Source organism: Panthera tigris, chromosome A3, assembly GCF_018350195.1.
Source record: "Panthera tigris isolate Pti1 chromosome A3, P.tigris_Pti1_mat1.1, whole genome shotgun sequence".
Classification (NCBI taxonomy): Eukaryota; Metazoa; Chordata; class Mammalia; order Carnivora; family Felidae; genus Panthera; species Panthera tigris.
Genome location: NC_056662.1, coordinates 93,718,302 through 93,740,456, shown reverse-complemented (window position 1 = coordinate 93,740,456; position 22,155 = coordinate 93,718,302). Strand labels below are relative to the sequence as shown.

The 22,155-nt window shown below is 35.4% G+C and overlaps 1 protein-coding gene across 7 annotated transcripts in view; it reads right to left on the bottom strand.

The window, feature by feature from the left end:
• LOC102949004 (lithostathine-like) overlaps positions 1–18,686 on the bottom strand; it is a 423,911-nt gene extending 405,225 nt beyond the window's left edge. For 6 of the 7 annotated variants that reach the window (XM_042981823.1, XM_042981824.1, XM_042981826.1 and 3 more), the window contains exon 1: positions 18,652–18,686. In XM_042981823.1, coding sequence (XP_042837757.1) covers positions 18,652–18,661 — 10 coding nt within the window. In that variant the 5' untranslated portion in view covers positions 18,662–18,686. Of the gene's footprint in view, positions 1–11,903; positions 11,975–18,651 lie in introns of those variants that run through there. The other variant, XM_042981831.1, reaches the window with a different exon arrangement.
• Positions 18,687–22,155: the final 3,469 nt, after the last annotated feature.

Here is a 22,155-nt window from a genome sequence, read left to right as displayed (position 1 = left end):
TCTTACCTTCTTCCTTCTTTACCTCTCATCTTCCTGATTTATGAATATTGGAGTACCCTGTAATTCAGACTTCAGACAATATAAACAGTGGCTTTACTTAATAGGTTTAAAATAGATCACTGTTTTACATTCTTATACTTTATATTAGTGTAATACAAAAAGTTATTTAGCCACAAAAAATCACTATCATGAATAACAAGGAAAGAAATAAAATACTTCTATAGAAGGAAATGGAAAGGTACTTTGGTTTGATAATTCCAACATAAAAGGAATACACATGGTTAATTAATATCTGAAAATGCCGTTTTCTTTTTTTTTTTTCCTATTTTTGTTTTAATCCTACTTCTTTACTTTTTATTTACTTTTTGTTCCTCTATCACTGAGGCCATGTTCTTGCATGTTCTTGCATTCTGTTGACAATATTAAACTGTTCTGTAAAATACTCTGTAATCATATTTAGAGCTACTGCTTCTCTTAATCTCCAGAATGATTTTCCTTTCCCTTATAATGCAGTCTTTCTGCATGCTGACTTTTCCTGTCTACTCATCTTCCAGCAGAGAGAAAGAGAAAATGAGAGAGAAATCTATCCAGACCCTATAGTGGCCAAAAGAAATTGTGTGACTTGCCCTTGGCTTCTCTCTCTTGTGCATTTGGTGTTATTTTAATCCTCTTTTCAAAATTACAGCCAGAAAACAGCTAGATATAGGCACATCTCTTAGCCAGTTTTCAGTCTCCAGGCAAAAGCAGGGAATTTGTCAGACTTTCATCTAGCATAGTCTTAGTGACCCAAGACAGATCTTTTCTTCCTCACTCTCTAGTTATATGGCACTCTTAGCAGTTAAAATACATTAATAAAATCAAATAACCCTCCAAAACTTAGCTTCACTTATACAGTATTACCAGGACTATTTTTGTTGTTGTTGTTCTTTACTACCTCCAGACTCTTTATTTATCAGATTGGTTTTTGCTTTGACTCTTTTCAATGATATTTCAGTTACAATTAACTTCTAATTAAATTTGTAAAAAATTTCTTATCTGATATACATGTATTTTTCATTATACAGCACTCAAACTTACGGGCATTTTTTCTCTGCTACATTTGTGTTCATAGATTGGGGATGTCATTAGATTCACTTGAGGAAGTATTTGTTGTAAAAATATCAGATTTCAGGGTTTTGCTTATTTTGAATACCACTATTCACTTCATTTTCTCCCTAGTTCTTTCCTGACTTTGTTATAGAGCTATGGGAGAAGAGAATGGCACACTAGTTCTGGGGCAGAAGTCCTGTACTTGTTTCTCCTGATTGCATTAAAACACTTTTCCTCTCCTCGCTTGCCTCTTGATTTGGAACCATTATAGTATAGCAAAAAGAAAATGACTGAATGCATTTTAGCTCTGTCACTTGGTCAGCCTTCAATGGGCAGGCTATCTACTTTTCTGAGTCTGTTTACTCATCTGTAAGACAAAGATAATCCCTCTGGGGACTGATGAAAGGATTACTTGAGATGACAGCAAGTAAGGATCCAATGAACATAATTTTCATTTTTTGATTCCCTGAACATCCAAAACTGTTCATTGTCTTCAAATGTGGAAGTGGTTAGAATTGGAAAAGGGTAAGCGCTAGTGTCCCTTTTTTCTTCAAACTTAGTATGTTTGCTTTCCAAAGAGACTGGCAGAGTAAATGTGATAAATAGAAGCAAAAACTCACACATGTACATTCTCTTTTCCTTTCCAAATTCTTCTCCAAAAACTGGCAAACATATACCTTCCTCTGAAAATTGCTTAACACTTCACATGCCAGGAAAGAAATCTTTACTGAGCACCTAACATGTGTCTGGCTCCATAATAGTTATAAGGGATTTTAGACAATAAGTATCCAATGTTTAGCACAAGTAGTCATAACCTCTTCCTTCTTGAAGGTAAATGTTGAATAGGGAGATACATATTAATCCAGAAATCATACATACAGATATAAAATTATAATTTTGACAAGAGCTAAAGGGAGGTTCATGACCTGTTACAGACTATAAGTTTTGGAAGTGACTTAGTGAGAGAAGTAAGGGGAAGTTTTTATAAGGAAGTGTTTTTTTCACTTGAAATTTGGGTGTTCTGAAGATTTAGAGACATGAATACAAAGAGGAAAAAGAGGAGGCTGCATGATCAATGGCTCTGTGTTGCAAAGGAGTATTCCAAGTTAAGGAGTCAGAAAGACTACCTTTATGTCTAGAGAGGAGAGAATGAAGAGGAACATGATGTTGGATGAGGTAGGATAGCTAGGCAAGAGCATGTCTTACAAGGACTTTCAGGATGTTTCGGTTACCTACTACAATATAACATCCACCCTATAATTTAGTGGCATAAGTCAATAACCATTTTATAATGCTCAAAGATATTGTATATGAGTAATTCAGAAAAGGCACAATAACAATGGCCCTCCTCTGCTGTATTATACCTGGAATGACCTGAATGGATGAAGACTGAAATGGCTAGGCCTGGAGGACTCACCTCAAAGACAGTCTCTTCATTCCCATATCTAGCATCTGAAATTGAATTACTGAAGAATGACTGAGCTAGAGCTGTCAAATAGTGTCTAAATGTGGGCCATCTAGTATGGTAGTCTTAGAGCTGTCCAATTTCTGACTTGTCACCCTAGTACTCTGGAAGCAATTGTTCCACCAACAAGAAGGCTGCCTGAGATTATAGTCTTGAAAATTACATAGTGTCACTTGTACTCCAGGAGGTGAAGCAATCACAAGCTCACCCAGATTCAAGGAGAGGGAATACAGACTCCAGCTCTTGATGGGAAGACAGTCAAAGAATTCGTGGACATGTTTAAAAACCACACAGGACATGTTAAGAATGTGTTACTTTCATCCCATGAACAATGGAAAGGGTTTTAAGGATGGGACAATCATGGTCAGGTGTGTTTTTATCATAGCACTGGCTAAATGAGGGACAGATAAGAGGAGAGCTGGAGTAGAGGCAAGTGGACAAAATGGATGTTCAAAGAAGCAATGCAGGCAAGAAACAGCACTAGCTTGGACTATAGTGGTACTGGAGAATATGGAGAGAAGAGCATGACTCTGAGAGAGATTTCAGAGGTTAAGACAGAGAACATAATGGTGAATTAGGTAAGAGAGGTGAGAAAGAAGGGAAGTGACAAGGATAATCCCCAGCTTGTTGATTTGCACAACTAGATGAATGAATGACAGATTCCTTTTCTGAGATTAGGAACAGAACTAGAGCCAGAGAGGAAGATAATAAGTGCTATTTTGCAAATAATTTGGGAAATTCTGAGAGATCTAGAAAAAGATATCAAGTCAGTTACTGATTATATGGTTCTGGAAAATAAGAATAGGATAAACTCATGTTAGCAATTGCCTAATATTACTTGGATTGGTTATCATTTTGGTGACAGTACATGATTCAGATGTTGTTCAATGACCCACTGAATACTTTTTGAGAATCTATGTGAACACAAGTATAGTAGGAAAAGGACTTATAGATACATTTCTTATCCTTAAATAAATTAACATGCAGTTAAGATAGCATAGATGAGGACATGAAACGTTCAGAAACATTAAGTCAAGGGTGCCTGGGTGGTTCAGTCACTTAAGCATCTTGATTCTTGATTTCAGCTCAAGTGATGATTTCATGGTTCATGAGTTCGAGCCCCATGTTGGGCTCTGCACTGACAGAGTAGAGCCTGCTTGGGATTGTCTCTCTACCCCTCTCCTGCTTGTGCTCTCTCTCTCACAAAATAAATAAATAAACCTAAAATAATTTTTAAAAAAACAATAAATTAAACCAATTCAGTAAATATTGTAATGTTTTTGTAATAGATTGGAGTGGTAGGAAGGTCTAGTGTAGCCTAGTAGGGGTAGATAAGTCAGGTCCCAATTGGTCACCTGAGGACATAGCTCTGGGACAGTTTAGGTACACAGGTGTTCAGTGATAAACATATTATATAATAAAAATGTAGAAAATCTGCTCAGAACTGAGTTATTATTACATAAAACTTCATAATAACATGACATTATTTTCAATAGTATGTTTGTGCTTACTAGTTAATAAAGCCCAGTGCTGACTTCTAGTTATCACCATTCTCTCCAGGATAACCTCTCCTCATGACCCTTAGGTAATTTTAGTTTATGGCTGGCATTATAAGAGAAGAAGCTCTTCAATAAGGATTCTAGCATCCTTCGGCTTCTGATCTTTTCTAATCTTGTACCTTTCCTGTAAAATAAATCACACTTTCTAAAGATTTATGGAATTATAAAAGTGACCTTGTGACAGGAAAATGCTGTATTAAATGCTTTGTTAAATTGAAGATGCAGATAATAAGTTCTAGAGCAGTGCATGTTGTGACACGTTATTGGGTCATTAAATCGACTCAGTGTGCCATGGCCAAAATTTAACCAAATGAAATAGAATATGATAGGATAGGAACTACTAAAATAAAATGGGTGCAAAATAATAGAATGTATTTAAATTTGTTGTTATTATTACTATTCTCACAACATATTTTCATAAGCTAAAGTTGATTCCATAAACCTTGACCCCATTAAAAATAAAGGAAAGACACAAGCTCAACAACGCACCAGATTTGCATGTAGCGTTGACTTCATGTGTCCCATGCTATATTAATTTATAATCCAGCTAGCCCCACTAGATGCATTAAACATCTTTTCTAATATTTGATTTTATATTATTCATATGGGAATTTCTCTCTAAATTTTATACTTAATATTAATAAACCCAAATTTTCTATTAATGTTGATATGTTTTAATTTTTCATACATTACAAGAGAAAGTATTTTTGTATAACGTATCAATATTCTGAGAAAAATGGTGTTATTTCAGGGTTGGAAATTTATTTTAGTCTTATTTGTATACCTAGTACCCAACTGAGTGCTTGATGAATTGTGGTTGTTTAAAACATGTTTGTTTAGGCCACTGAATAAGTGGACTGATTCATTAATAACATACTAGGACAACTATCATTTTGTATAATCTTTCAGCTTCAACATAAGAGAAAGGAGCTGGTGCTTGAGGGGGTTTGGCATGCTCATGTAGAAGCTCTTCCCCTCTGTGATGACAAATAGTTTAAATCTGGCTGCATGGCAACACATTATTCTCCTACTTCAAATCACCTGCCCCAGGCCTCAGACTGTCCCTGTGAGAATATTATTCCAGTCCTCTGGCTCACCAATTTAGTATGATGTCACTATTTTCCATGTGGATAATAATGATACATATTAACCAATGAACCTGACCGCATCTGGTCTGAAGTTCTCTAGTAATCAAGATCTGTTCAGAAACCCATACCTCCATCTAGTGAGTCAACTTTTGTTCACCTCTACTGCCCTTTAGTGATGGTGCAGCAAGAATGAGTCCTCAAGTAGACATTACAGTGAGTGACTGTGACCAATGGTATTGGTCATCAGAAATGGTCCTATGTTTAAGAGAAGTAAGCAGCACTCCTCACAGTGTGATTTGCAGGCTCCCTAGGAATTCCATCGACCCTGACTGAATGAACTCTGAAGCCTGGATTTCCATGGCAGTGTTTTACCTCCACCGACCTGATAATCCTACTTGAAATCTTATCATCACAGGGACTTCTCATATTTAAGTATTCCATTCAGGATTTTTCTTTCTAAAAAATTTATAATGAATGAATCCACTGTTTGAGAAAGAACTAAACCTCACTGTCTGGCTTACCTGCTTAGAGGACTATCGAATTAACCATTTCTTTTCTTGGAAACAAAGATGAGAGACTGGCCAGGTAAGGGTCAGTGGAGAGAAACTCTTGCTTATATTTACATAAAGGAAATGGCATCCTCCATATTTAAATATCTCAGAAATACTCCTGTCCCTTCTGACCTTATTCTGAACTCAAATACTGGGCTTTTCTTTTTTTATATAAAACTGTTTCTTAATTTTCTTTCACTGAGGGACCAGTTTCTCAAAGACATCATTAAATACTTCTCTATAAATAATGCTGCTGAGCTCTTATGTCTCTTTTAGAAGACTGGATTCCTACAATATCAAAGAAAATGATTTCATCTGGGGAGGTGGAAATACACGGAAGTTGCTTTATCCAAAAAATACATCAGATCACACATTGAAACTCTACCTTGTAAGATTAGAAATAAGGATTTGACATTTTAATTGGCATTCCTTGTGTTCATTGGGTTAAGATCTCTCAAGATATCAATCTGTTTTAGTGACAAAATTCAACTAGATCAAAATGACAGGGTTTGCAGCAGAACTATAAATCTGGCAGTAGTTATGTTCAGGTTCTTTCCTACAGTGGTAGTAATTTGCTTTTATGTCAGACAATCTCAAGGATATGGTCATAATGGGGTTCTAGTGAGCTGTTGGGATTCTGTAGGGCAAAATGGGATGTGAATTAGCTGATATTTTCTATGCTGAAGTATTGTTCTGATTTGATCAAATGTTGATGGATTGGTAAGGAGGGCACAGTTGGGCTTTTGGAACTGGATGCGTGTTACTCTGCCAGGCTTGTTCCTTTACTATCTCTCTGGCAATGTCTTAAAGAAGCATTGGCTTCTAATGATTAAATTATTTAGGGCAACACTTAATTGGATTGAAGTCCTAGGGATGAGTTAACTTAGAGAAGGTGCATCAGTGAACCTTTAGCAGCAGGACACATTTCTTCTATTTTGTGAATGCTGAAATTGTGTTTGGGAGACGATATTTTTTTTTTGAGTTTTAGAAATCCCAGCAAAAAAATCAGAAGTCTTATTAAATACACTAGTATTGTCAAAATTCCGATTCAATCAGAAAAAAAAGCAGAATGAGTTGGACATTCTTTAAAGAATTGTATATAACTTTTAGATATTTTTATTTCTGTGTATATTTTATGCCAACATATTTAATAAAATTATTTCTTAAGTCTACTACATATCTGACAAACTGAAAGGTCTTGAGATCATGAAAATAATCTATTTTCTTTGCACATATTCCCCCCAGTAGCTTTAGGTGAAAGGAAGAGAGGAGAATGAGTAACTTACAAATCTCTCAAGCGTTGTTCAGTATTCTACTTTGTAAGATAGTTACTAATATATATTTTATTTATTATGATAGAGTTATCTAAACGAATTTTCTTAATTATATGATTTTTATCCATCATCATTCTTAGAAAAGTCTCAACTGCATAGTGAAAAGTCAGAATTTGATGGAGCAAAAATTAATACATAATTCTGTACATTTTTAAAGGAGAGATTTTGCTACAGAGCTTGTTTCTGCAGAATATAAAGATGAGAGTAAACCTATTGACGGATAATAAACTAGAAAGAGAGTTTAGGAGACAAATTTTTAAAAAATAGCTGAAAGGGAATCGAAATTCTAGTTAAAGATGGAAGACTGAAGTATCTTCTTTCTGACACTCACTAAATGACAAGTGAGTTTTAAAAGTTATATATTCTCAGAGACTAAAAAAGGTGACTAACGACAATCCAACAATAAAATGTCAGAAGCTGGAAAACAGATGCATAGTGGCAATGCAAACCTGTGAAAACTGAATCCCACATTTGAAGTAGAGAACTCTGTAATACAATCTATATCTATAATGAGATTAAGTGTGATAATTTGGAAAGACCAGTTACCTTTGAAAGTGGTGATAGGGGTACCTGGGTGGCTCAGTCTGATTTCAGCTCAGGTCATGATCTCATGGTTCATGAGTTCAAGTCCTGCATCAGGCTCTCTGCTATCAGCACAGAGCCTACTTCAGATCCTCTGTCTCCCTCTCTCTCTACCCCTATCCCACCCATGCTCTCTCTCTCTCAAAAATAATAAATAGACATATTTTTAAAATTAGAACAGAAGTAATAAAATGGGATTAAAAACAGGAGGACTGGTTCAAACTCTGTTTTAAGAAATAGATCCCATGTCCGCTCTCAAATTTCACACTGCCCAGACATTCCCCTCCCCCCCAAGTCCCTAATTCTATGAAGGGATAAAACAAGCCGCATGACAGATTGGAATACATACTTGCATTGCCTATAAATCACCAATAATCTTGGGGAAACAAGCAATAAAAATATAAAAGATCTAAATTAAAACTGCAAATAATATGAGTGAATAATTAGTCATAAAGGAAATACCAGAAGGTCTAAAGTCAATTAAAGAGATATTTTACTTTTTTGGTTATTGGAGAAATACAAACTGAGATACCACTTCAATTTTATATTGGGGGAAAATATGACAGTTAACTTCTGGGGCAGTGGTAGAGAAACAGAAATACTCTTAAAATGCTGGTAGGATTGTTAATGAGTATGGCTAATTTGTAAAACAATCTTTCTTCCTAAATAACAAAACACAGTGTTTTCAATTTTGTCCTATCAGTTTAGACCACAGAGACTTTAACGTTGACACACAGAGGTATTTACCAGGTATTTGTCTCGGACCCATTCTAAATAGAGTTGAAGTTAAGCCTGGTGTCCATCATCTGAGAAACAGAATGTGCATTTTGACTAGTTTAGATTTATGATATAAGTGGGATAATATAGTACTTGTTCTTCTGTGTCTGGCTTATTTCACTTAGCATAACATCCTCCAACTATACACACACACACACACACACACACAACCACATGTGCTTTATTCATTCGTTAGTGGACACTTAGGTTGTTTCCATGTCTTTGCTATTGTAAATTATGCTGCAATGAACATGGAAACATTAAATATGTGAGGATCTTTATAGTTAATCAGACCTTAATAAAAGTGGGAAACACCTGTCCTTGAGTGTCACAGCAACTAAATAAATCCACATTAAACAATATGTAGAGTGAAAAACAGGAAACAGAATGAGACATACAGCACAACACCAACACTACACTAAAGTGTATGTACACTTAAAATAATACTAAATACAGAATTTCCATGGATTAAAAATATGTGCATAGATGAAGAAAATGGGTCTGTATAAGAAAAATGGTGAGGTTAGAAATAGGACTGCATGTTCAGGATGAATGAGAAAAATTGATAAATAATGATAGCATGTCATTCAATAAGGAAGATGGCTAGCACAATTCCCAGTCCCTGGAATCCTTTAGACAAACAATAAAAAGCAAACCACAAAATGTCATCAGAAGCAAGGGGGAAATGTCCAACACAGTACTTAACACATAGTTGTTTGTTCAATGATTGCTTCTTCAATTGAATAAATAATTTGTGAATGAGCAAATAAAAATGAACGAATAATATGTGGTTTATGTGCTATGAGGTTTATATTAGATAGAAAGTAGGTATAAAAATAGAATGTGAGCAAAGAACACTTTTTTCCCCCTACATAATCTGAGTAGATGTGTGTTACAATGATTGATAATTGGTTTGGACTAGGACGTAGTTATGATTATTTATGAAATTGAAGGAAACATGCAGAATTGATTCAGATGATGCCAATTGTGCTGAAAAAGCATGATGGTGGTTAGAATTAAATTCATTACAGTAGTTTCTGACCACTGCAGGGGACCTTAGGTCTAATCATAAGAAAAGGAGACTATGATCAATTTAGAAATCTCTCTAAGGCAAACATATTTCAGTGGGAAATACATTTTCCTATCCACAATGTTTAGTTCAGCATAATTAACATGAATAATTCAGGACAATTTCCTGATACTTATTATATTTGAGAGCTTAGCTGGATCCTAACTGCCCTCCAAATGTAGTCAGAATGTAAATTTCTCAGGAAAGAGTGGGAAGTAGGTAGTTTGATTAAAATGTAATATGTATTTAGAATTAACAATATTCAGGGTCTCAACAAAATGACCTTAACAGTATTATTTTACAGAAATACATTTGCATAATTGTTGCAATGACATCTCCCTCTTTTCCCAGTTCTTCCCCCACATTTCCTTACATATTAAATTTCTCCTTTGATCTATAGGCTTTCATGGAAAGGAACATAGCTTATTTTATAGTTCATTTTAAGTTGAATGCCAGCTAAATGAGGGAGTGTGGTTTTAGCTCTGCTTTTCTAAAAATGAGAACATTTAATCAGTTATTTGTACTGGGTCATGTTTGCTATATTCATTTCATTGTACCAGACACCTCTGTGAATGTCCAAGTTAGTTCCCTCTTACTGTATGTAAAACTCAAAAAGAGGTATTAGGGTACAAGATGGGTTATAAAAGAATGAAATTTACATAGTTAACTAGGATTTTTTTCAAGCTCTCTGAATCAATTTGAAATATTTTCAGTATGCAACAAAATATCTGAATAGAAAGTCTTGACAACCAATAAATGGGAGAACCACAACTAAGTGCTTTCCCTGATTTAAGGGATGAAGAGATTTCTTCCACTGGCTTCATATTTTGTGTGGCAACAGTTGAGCATTGCCCTGCTCTCAGAGAATTTGTTTTGATCTGGTCTTGGGGATCCAGAGAGGAGTCTGGGTCTGTTTTTGAGGGTAAACATTTCAGATGGAAACCATAGGGTAAAACAGAAAGGGAGAGGGGTCACAGGCAAGAGTATCAGCTGCCATTCATGATCAGCCAAAAAGAGGATACTTTTTAATCTCATTAATACTACAGTTAAAAGTTGTTCTTAACTATTATATTTGCACTTCCCTGATATATTAGGAATTGTTTATACTTTTGGATATAAAATTAGCTAGTTACATTTTCCACCTAGAGCATTCATTGTCTATATTTGGTCTTCTTTCTTTATGTGAAGCTCATCTTTTCCTTATTAATTTGGGAGAATTATTTGTATATGATGATTACCATTAATTATTCTCATATATAATAAAAACATGTTTCTCAGTTTATATTTTATCTTTTTCATCATAGTGTTTTCTAAAAAGATTGTATATATTTTGAGGTTTATATAAAAATACTTATAGTTCTCTTTATGGCATTAGTCCATACTTACTCCTGGAAGCTCTGTGGTTTCATTTTTCATCAATAAATATCTCATTTGTCTGTAGTAAGTTATTAGTTAGGGATTTAACTGACTTGAAGTATAATTTTATCATACAAGGTTTTAAAAGAAATTTTTGTAATAATTTTATATTTATAGAACAAAAATGCAAAGGTGGTGCGAAAATTTCTCATCATATCCTTTGTCCAGTTTTCCTTAGTGTTGAACATCGTATAGAACGATTAGTATATTTGACAAAATTAACAAATTAACATTGGCACAAACTAAGTTATAGATTGTTGAGGCCTCTTTGGCTCCATTTTTATACTTTTTATTCTCTTTTATATGTCTGTCTACTTCTATGTCAACACTAACGTTTACATCATTATTAATTTATAAATCATTTTATTGTCTTATGGAGCAAAGCCAAATTATTCTTTTTAACAAATTTTGCTTATTCTGGATAACTTGTTTACTCTTCCAAATGGACTTTCCAAATAGAGAGTAAGATTTAAGAAAATGTAATACGGAACTTTAATTTCTTCCCTAAAGTTTAATTTGTGGAGGATTAGTATCTTTAAATTGTTTTCTTAATACATATACTTTGAACCTCTTGGTACATTCCCCCTGCTTCTCTTCATAGGTGTGAGGGCTTCTCTTCTCTTTGCTGAAATCCAGTCCTTCTTGCTCTACTATTTTGTGGAGGAAATGCCCCTGGTCTCTCTTCCTGTAGTCTGCAATTAGCAGACTCAACTCTATATCCACCAGAAGACTTCTTAAATCTCTGCTGTTGCTCCCATTCATTGTGAAGGGTTTTAGTGAGTGTCTCTGATGTTACCTCTGGACCTTTCTATATTAAGTAGGATACAATCAGGTCCAAGAAACAAAACTATGGAAAATAGTCTCTCTTGTTTACTTTATAAGAAGTCTCAAAATAGGCGATTCCATAATATCATCAAAAACACAGACTCCTAATTTACACCTTTCTTTACTACTGTCCTCAGGGTGTTTGTACCTGTGCTTACCCCTTCATGGTCCAATACGGATGTTGCAGTTTCAGGCAGTATGTTCTCACACAGTATCCCAAGCAGGAAGAAAGGGAGTATTTAGAGAGAAGTCTCTCATTTTTTTCTCATTGATCAGAACTTGGTCGTATAGGCATTCCACACTAACTGGAAAAGATTGAGGAAAACATTCCTGGAACAGGGACTGTATTCACCATGATTAGCTTAGACCAACCAAGGGAACAATAAGAGTTTGTTAACAAGTAACAACAGTAAGCAATAGATGTAGGATAAATAATCACTGACACTATTAGTATCTCTGAGCTAGAATATATATACATGTATATGTATATGTATATGTGTATTTATATATATATATACGTATATATATATACACATATATATATACATATATATGTGTATATATATATATATGTGTATATACATATATATATAAATCTTAATGACTACTCTCTACAACAGAATGAGAAACTGACTTATGATACAGAGTACCTATTCCATTTCTCTTTTTGCTCCTAGCTGATTCTAATGACATCTCACTTAGGGACTCTATTTCAACCTAGGCCCAATTGTCAGCATGAAATATCTTCTTCTGATACTAATTTAAAGTTCTTTGGAACATTTAAATTGTGATGAATTATATTTTTATGTGCTCACTTTTCCATTGCTACAGATGACTAAAAGGATAAGATTTTTCATAATAGCAGTGTTATAACCACAACTTTTACAACAATCAAGCTTTAAAATAAACTATCAGTTTACATTCTAAGTATTTTTTACTGATATGAGGACTGCATACTTAGACTCTATCCCTTTTCATTTTGGGAGGTGCCACCAGTTCCATTACGAAAAGCAGAGAGAAAAGCATGGGAGCATAGCTTGCTTCCTTTTGCCCCTTCTGTCTGAGAAGTTACTCATTTATTACTGACAAAGGTTAGGTTTTAAGAAATGGCTCAGTGTGAGGTTCAACTGCACATCTTCTAAACAAATTCCCCAATTAGGCAAAATTGCTGACCCAATCACAGGCAAACCCAATCCTGTATGGCTCAAGTGGGACACTGCATATGAGAAGAAGAGCCCACTGATGGAAAAGTAAATTAGAAAATGGTCTTCAGTAGGCAGTGTGATCCCAAAAGGAAGGAGGCAAAAGCTGACCCAAGTATCTCCATTTACTAGTATCAAATATGCCAAGGAAACCACCTCCTTTCCCTGGAGTAGAAAGAATACCCAGACACGGTAAGGGCAGGAAATATACAAATTGAGTTTGGTTATTCAAAAGGGGAACATTAAATTATGGGGAAAGGATTTTCCCTCCAAAATTTTATATTTCAGAATTAAATTCTATAGTTCCTCCCTCTGAGTGGTACACTTCCATAAAGCTGCTGTTTCAAAAGTCAGGAATATTATGTACATATTACACACTCATACACACACAACTTGTGTGGCTATTAATTTAATGAAGACATCACAGCACCACTAATATGGCCTTTGAAATTATCTACTCCAAACCCTAAAGTTTACATAACTTAGGGCCCAAGAACTTACCTGTCCATCTCCACCCCTGGCCTTCAGATTGATTTGCCAATTAGTGCAAAACTTGGACCAGGACCCGTGGTAATCATCCCCCAGGGTAGTGCTGTCCTCACTACAGAATTCAGTGTTTCTTATAACTATTAACAATGAATATCATTGATAAATATGGTCATATATTTATCTGTACTTTGTTTTGTATTGTCCTATGAGAAAGACCTGGCATGTATCAGATGAACACCAGTACTGTTCTCCAGGACTGTGAAAACTACCTAAAGAAGGGTTTTTACCACAATTCTGCTTAAAATTGTCTAACCATAGGAAATAAGAAAGTAAACTACTATTAGATAAGCCTGTTTACTACAAAAGTGATTTTAACTAAAGTAATCCCACACTTTTAAGAAATATCTGGCACTATTAGATAAGCCTGTTTACTACAAAGGTGATTTTAACTAAAGTAATCCCACACTTTTAAGAAATATCTAGTAGTATGTCTAATACTGCTACAATTTGCTGAACTATGATTGATCAAAGCAGTTAGGGCAATGATATAGAAGCCCACAATTCTAATTCAGCAATCTTGGAAATCAATGAGACCACAGGAAACAATTCCTTGTTTTGCAAATAAGCTGGAACAGAACAAGCCAGGGGAAGCAGACCCCAGCTTCTGAAGACATGAACAAGAAAGAACTCTTGGCAAAAGGCTCTAGGCTAGTCATAGTTTATGGCTGCTGTGGTGTTCATGCTGCTAATTCCAAGGATTCTTTAGGAATTTACAATAAAAACATAAGTGAACTGAGAGTCTAGAAACAGAAAGTCTCTCTCTTAAAGAAATAACAAGATATACTCCATCTTGAGCTTGTGTTGATGCCCCTTCTTGCCCCTTTGCCCCTGTACCTCCAGTAAAATAGGGTTGATCTAAACAAGCCTTATTGACAGAATGACTAACTGGTACCTATTCTTCTCAGCTCCTATCCCCTATCTTCTAGCTTCCCTTACCACATTGCCTAATTCCAAGGAGCATGATCTTCATCAAGATTCTGGACTGAATGCCTATCTCTTGCCTTTTTAGCATTACACTCAGATCCCCAGAGCCAACATGTATCTTACCAAACATTCACACAGAACATATATGCCCCAGATAGCATGTTTGTAAATGCAAGTAACATAAACATAAACATAAAACAGAGTGTCCTTAGCTCACATAAACACATGTTGAGACAGGAGGCAGATTTTAGAACTAGGTGTTTTATGGACTGAAGCACATCTTTAAGGACTCAGGTTTTTGGTGTCTCTCACCACTCTGCTGTTCTGCTTCTTGTGGTTCTTGCTTACGAGTGAGGAAGAACTGTCCCTAAAGATTACACTCAACTTCTCCTAAGTCATTGGCCAGAATTCAGTCATACACCCATTCCTAAATCAACACCTGTAGACGACCTGTAGACTAGGATTTCTCAACCATGACACTATTGACATTTGGGACTAGATAATTCTTTTTTATAGGGAACCACCTTACACACGATAGAAGGATTAACAGTATCCCTGGATGCCACCCAATGAATGTCATACTTATGTCCCCAATGTGACAACACATCTCTAGACTTGCCAAATATCCCTGAAGGACAAAACTGTCCCTAGTTGAGAACTACAGCTTTAGACTATTAAAGTTCAATCCAAAAACTAAAGATGAGTTGAACTTCCATTGCAGCACCCAGTTCCATGAGAGGGAGATAGCTACTTTATCCAAAGCAAGATTCTTTTAGCATAAAATAGATGAGAGTGCTGACATGTGGGTAATCCACAATGTCAACAATGTGTTTAAATTAAGTCTTGCTTTAATAATGCTGATGATCAATCCAGGATCATCTTGATACTGCTCAGTTATTTCCTATCCATTGTCTTACTGGCTGTCAAAGAGAAATGTCTATAATGTCTTTCCCAGATAGAAAGAAGGAATCTTTGATATAGAGGGAAGCCTTTCTCTTTATGAAAGATCTGATTTCTGCCATTGGCCATAACTTCTCAGTTGGACTACAGCCTACAGCTCCTCCTTCCCAAACAAATTAAGCAGTTGTCAGTTATCTGCATTAACACATCACTGTTAGCATTTGAGGTCTGTCAACAGCTTCAGGATTTCCAGAATATTTGGGGTGAGTTTGGAACATGGATAAATATTGCACCTTTTGAACAAAGTGAGTCAATTGGCACTTGAACTGACCTCTCCTTTTGTGTATCTATCTGACCAAATATCCAGTAGCAGGATCTGTCTTACAGTCATTGTGAATCTTTTGCTCTGGCCCTCATTTAGGCTCCCCTCTCCTCAGGAACTCATAAATACAGAAGATGTCCTCTAAATTGCTTTACCATAAAGATGACAAGTAGAAGGTACATGCTAATTATTTTGGTGGGTACTGGAACACAGCTCAGGATAAACCCCACTCGCAGTTTGTGGAGTATTATTACATGCTGGCATTAATCACTTTCTTTTGTGAGCCTTTCCCAGGGACTGGACTGAATGCCTGGGCACAGATTTCTGTTTTAATGTTAGCAGATGCAGGTACCAAACTGCTTTCCTCTGGACTTATTGTCACTTGAATCACACAGTGATGATACTATTATTTTAAACCAAGACATAGTCTCCAATAAAAAACATTTTGACATGACTTAAATTTTTAGCTGAAATGGACACCATTAAAGTTACAAATGGAGTTACAAATTTGTGCACTCATTCACTCATTCATCACACATGTATTTAGTAGGCACTATGTAAGTTCCTAAGGGTATACTGATGATTAAAGCATCCTACTAGAAAAATGAGGTATCATGATGTTTTCTATAGAAATCAGCCCCTTGGCAGTCAGGGAAATTTTAAAACAATGACAAAAATGATAAATCTGTTGCATGCCAGCAGGGTGGGATACATGGAGAGGGCGCCATTGGTTGGGCATAGGCAGCTGAAGCCAAGTTGAGAAGGGTTTTGGGTTCTCATTTCACTTCATTTGCTAGAGATGAAAAGACATTAGCAGGGTGAAGAAAACTTGGTTTCTTCCTTTAACTTTTCCCTCTCATTACATAAGTAATTTCAGCAAAAGACTGTATGTACATGTATATACATGTGTGCATTTTGCTTTTTCATTTGCATAAATATTTTTCAGAAGTTAAGGTAATTTTAGAAAAGGGTTTTTTTGAGAACTTTCAATATTATTTCATAGAAGCAACTGCTATAACTGCAAAGAAATTTTTTTTTTTAATGTTTATTTATGTTTGAGAGAGAGAGACAGAGTGTGAGCAGGGGAGGGGCAGAGAGAAAGGGAGACACAGAATCTGAAGCAGGCTCCAGGCTCTGAGCTGTCAGCACAGAGCCCGACGTGGGGCTCGAACTCACCAACCACAAGATCATGACCGAGCCAAAGTCAGTGGTTTAACCAACTAAGCCACCCAGGCACCCCTGCAAAGAAAATATTTTTGATGGGAAAAAATGTAACTGACCAAGATAAATAAGCTTATAATCATACAAAAAATGCAAAGTATGGCAGCTCTATTGACTTTCAGGTGCCTAGAGAACTCATAAGAGATTAGTAAGTCTAATATCAATGCAGATCCTAGTTTTTAGTTCCTCATATCACATATCAGGTTGATGAGAGATGCCCAGATGTTTCAGGTCCTTATTAAAATTAAGGTGGCTTAGGGGCGCCTGGGTGGCGCAGTTGGTTAAGCGTCCGACTTCAGCCAGGTCACGATCTCACGGTCCGTGAGTTCGAGCCCCGCGTCAGGCTCTGGGCTGATGGCTCGGAGCCTGGAGCCTGTTTCCGATTCTGTGTCTCCCTCTCTCTCTGCCCCTCCCCCGTTCATGCTCTGTCTCTCTCTGTCCCAAAAATAAAAAAAAAATAAAAAAAAAAAAAAAAAAAAAAAAAAACGTTAAAATTAAGGTGGCTTAGTGTGCTTTAAAACATGCTATTTTGCCCCCACTCCCATTTCATCTGGGCTTGACAACTGAGGTGTTGTTGTTGTTTTTTTTTTAATACTTAGAATAAATGGCCAAATACTTATGTATTTCCATCAATTTTTATAATTAGCCTGGCTTTTTCCCTCCGAGCTTAGTTGGAAAAATAACAAAGGATGAGCAGTTTGTGTATCATTAATCTGTATCCTCATTAACTAAAGTAAGATCTTTAGACAACAGGAAGAGATTGGGCTAATGATGGTTTCTGGCTGTTTGGTTGTTTATCACTCTTTCTGTCATTTTTCACCCTCTACATCCCTTTGATTGAGCCAATTGTGAATATAAGCAATCAATAAAGCTCCAGGTGCCATGATTTGGCACTTCTTTTGCATATATTATGTGAAATGGGGGAAATGAAACTGTAGTATAGTTAATCAATAAAAAGTTCAAGAAAAAAGAAACACAACACAACCTCTGAAATTTCCCAAGCCAACATTATGCAGCTATATTTTGTGGGTACATATCTATATAGAATTATGCCTAGAACATTATTTTGGGAGAACAAATATGTAATATGAATGCAGAAAAGGTCTACTTTAGCCACATACAAATTATATATCCCAATATATATTCCGTTAGCATAAATTTCATTTATAAATCATGTGCACATGCATATTTTTAGCAATTGACAAGTTCTGAAGAGTTTCAAGAGATCTTATTCTTTTTCACATACGAATGAGGAAAAATATTAACATTTATTTTGGTACCTAGGATATCAATCAGACAGTAAGCATTTGCTATGTATGTTATCCACTAACTTACATGCAATAAAAAATAATTTCCCTGTATGATTCCTCTCCAAGTTAAAAAAAATGGATTGCAAAAGAAATCTGAACCATTATACCTGTGCAAGTCTGTTAGAAAACATACCAAATTATTAAATATCTTGAAAATGAGTTTTTAAACTTTACTTTTAATAAAAGTTACATATATTTAAGTTGTGTAACATTTCACTTATAGTAAAATGATGACTGCTATCAAGCTAATTAACATATCTTTCTCCTCAGTTACTTTTTTTCAATGAGAGCGCATGAAATCTACTCTCTTACCGAATCTCCATATCCAATACAGTATTATTCATTACCATGCTATACATTATATCTCTAAACCTATTCATCCTATATAACTACAAATTTCTGTCCTTTGACCAATATGCCTCCATTTTCCCCAACTTCCCACTCCTGGTTGCCACCATTCTGTTCTACCTCTATGCATTCGGCTTTTTTTAGATGCTGTATAGTAGTCCCCCCTTATCTGCAGCTTCACTTTCCAAAGTTTCAGTTACCCCCAAACAACCACAGTTCAGAAGCATATGATTCTCCCTCTGACTTATTGTCAGAAGGTCAATAGTAGCCTAGTGGCATGTCACAATGCCTGTGTCATTCACTTCAACTCATGTAGTCATTTTATCATCTCACATCATCACAAGAAGAACGAGTACAAAAAGATATTTTGAGAGAGAGAGACCCCATAGTCATATACTTTTACTACAGTATAAATTGTTAATAATTATCCCATTTTGTTATTATTGTTGTTAATCTCTTACTGTGCTTAATTTATAAATTAAACTTTATCATAGGTATGCATATAGAGGAAAAAACATATATATAGAGTTCAGTACTATCCATGGTATCGCACATCCACTAGAGGTCTTGGAACATATCCCCTACCAATAAGGGAACTACTGTAACAGCCAGTCCCAATTTATGATGATTCAGCTTAACATTTTTTTGACTTTATCATGGTGTGAGAGTGATACACATTCAGTACAAACTGTATTTTGAGTTTTGAATTTTTATCTATCCAGGCTAGTGATATACGATACAATACTCTCTCCTGATATTGGGCAGTGACAGTGAGCTACAAATCCCAGTCAGCCACACAACCATGAGGGTCAACAATAACACACTTGCAACCATTCTGTATGACCATTCCGTTTTTCACTTTCAGCACAGTATTTCAGCACAACAAATTACATGAGATATTCAATACTTTGTTATAAAATAGGCTTGTGTTAGATGATTTTGCCTAACTCTAGGCTAATGTAAAGCTACTGAGCACATTTAAGGAAGGTTAGGCTGAGCCATGATGTTCAGTAAGTTAGGTATAGTAAATACATTTTTGACTTTCATTATTTTCTACTTAGGATGGGTTTATTGGGATGTAACCCCATTGTAAATTGAGGAAAATCTGTATAAGTGAGATAATGCATTTTTTTTTTCTTTCTGCCTGGCTTATTTCACTTAGCATAAAATCTTTCAGGTTCATCCATGTTACAGATGGTAAACATATACAATGGAATAATATTCAACTTTAAAAAATAAAATGAATTTTCTTAATTCCAAGTATAACACATTATAAAGGTATTTTAAATGAATGCTAATAAATAATAAACCAATTAAAGAAAATCACCAAGCTTATATAGTGTTTGGTCAACATAAACATCTCTTAACCTACAGTGATTAAATTTTTGAGCTCAGCAACTAAAAGATGCATCCTTGGTTTTATGAGCTCTGAGTTTCAAATGCTTACCAATTATTCAATCAGAATTCTTTCATTTGTAAATAAACCCTTTAGACCCAGAAAGGAAGAAATTATTTTGGTCTCTGAAGTCAATTAAAAGCCTGAAATCTATAACTACATTATGACACAGTCTGGAATATAGAACTTAGAGTCAGGGAGGTTGAGTGTTGGAAGTGCTTCCTAATGTGGACACTCTACATTATCACTGGAACTGCTGTGGCTCTTTGTACCTCTTCATCCTACAGAGTAGAGAGTTCAGTTTGAGAAATGGTGTCATTGCTATGGATTTTTCATACCTGGTCCTGTTATTAAACTTGAAGAGCCCACCTGAGACTTGCTCTTGAGTAGTGACTTTGTCACCGTAGCTATGTGAATGACAAGGATAATAGAAAGACACTGAGAAAGCAGATGTTGTTACACTGTCCTTGCTGCGTGACTTGGAAGCAGGAAGGAAAACAACCGAATAGCAGTATCCACTGAGCAGCTGGGGTTGATCTTGATTGTGCCCAAGAATCATTGGCTGATGCTTCTCTTTGCTGCAGTATATTTGTGACAGAACAAGTCCAAGCAGCCTGCTTCCCAGTCAGTTCTGATTTAAAGGGTTCGGTGGACTGTGGTCCAGAGTTCTGTTTCCTATTTCTTATTGAACACCAAATGTAGACTTGCAAAGATTGTATAAGAGTCTTTTAATCATGTGCCTTCTCCTTCCTTCCTTGCTTCTTCCCTACCTCCCTATCTTTTTCTTTCCTTTGTTCTACATTCAAATTATGAACAACTATTATGGATTAGACACTGTAGAAATACTAGGGATTCAGAGGTGAATAAAATAAAGCCCCTGCTCACGTGGAGCCAGTGAGAGGAAATAAAGGATGTAACAAACAAATATAACATATATATATATTATATATATATATGTTATATATATATAATATGTTATATATATATGTTATATATATGTGTGTTATATATATGTGTGTTATATATATATATGTTATATATATATATATGTATATGTATATGTATGTATATGTATATGTATGTAGTGATATTCACTAAGGAGAAAAATAAAGAAGATGAGGAAATAGAAAGTTTATTTTAGATGAAATTGTTGTATGGGGTTCCTAGGCTTGCTATAACAAATTACCATAAACTTGGTGGCTTAAAATTACATAAATGTATTTTTTACAGCTCTGGAGGTCACAAATCCTACATCAAAGTGTTCCCAGGGCTGTATTCCCTATCAAGGCTCTAGGGGAGAATCTTTCCTTGTCTCATCCAGTTTCTGGTGACTCCATATGTTCCATGCTTGTTTTTGCATAACTCCAATCTTTATCTCCATCTTCCCGTGGCCTTCTCCTCTTCCTCCTGTATTCTCCTCTTCTATTTCTCAAAAGGACATTTGCCATTGGACCCACCTAAGTAATCCAGAATGATCTCATCTTTAAATCTTTATCTTAATTACATCTGCAAAGGTACTTTTTCCAAATAAGTTCACATTCACAGTTTCTAAGGGGGATTAAGCTGTAGATATATCTTTTGGTGGTGCCAACATTCAGTCCACTGCAGTGGTCAAGAAAGGCACAGCTGATAAGTTGGTCAAGGAACTCACTTTCAGAAGAGACCAGGATAAAGTGAAGAAATTAGCTAAAATGAAAATATTATGAAATAGAAAATATATAAATCTCACTGTTCATTCAAAGTGGAATTTATATCTTCACAAATGTTTGAAAACATCTTTGAAATACTCTAAAAGGAGTTCTATACTCTCTTTTCACTCTCACTTTGTAAACATAAGAGATTACTGTTCAACATTCATCTACAAATACTTTTATGCTAGTTTCTACAATTCCTCTTGGGTTACTACCACTAGTATATCAGGGACCTGTCTGAAGTGTTAACAACTCCAGCTGTAGGGGCCAGGAGCAAATGAAAGTACTGGAAGCTTCTTGAATTTTAATTACAGATTCTCACTGTGATATTCAAATTTCCATGTGCAGTTGTCTACCACAATAGGATTTCCCTCAACCTACCTCCGATTCTATGCTTAAAATTTTCTTTTTGCAAATTAATATTATCATTCTTCAAAAAAATGCACGTTTTCCTGGAAAATCCATAAGTGACATAAATGTAATGTGGAGGTAACAACTGAGAAAAATTAAGAAAAGATGGAAATGTTCAGGGGGCTA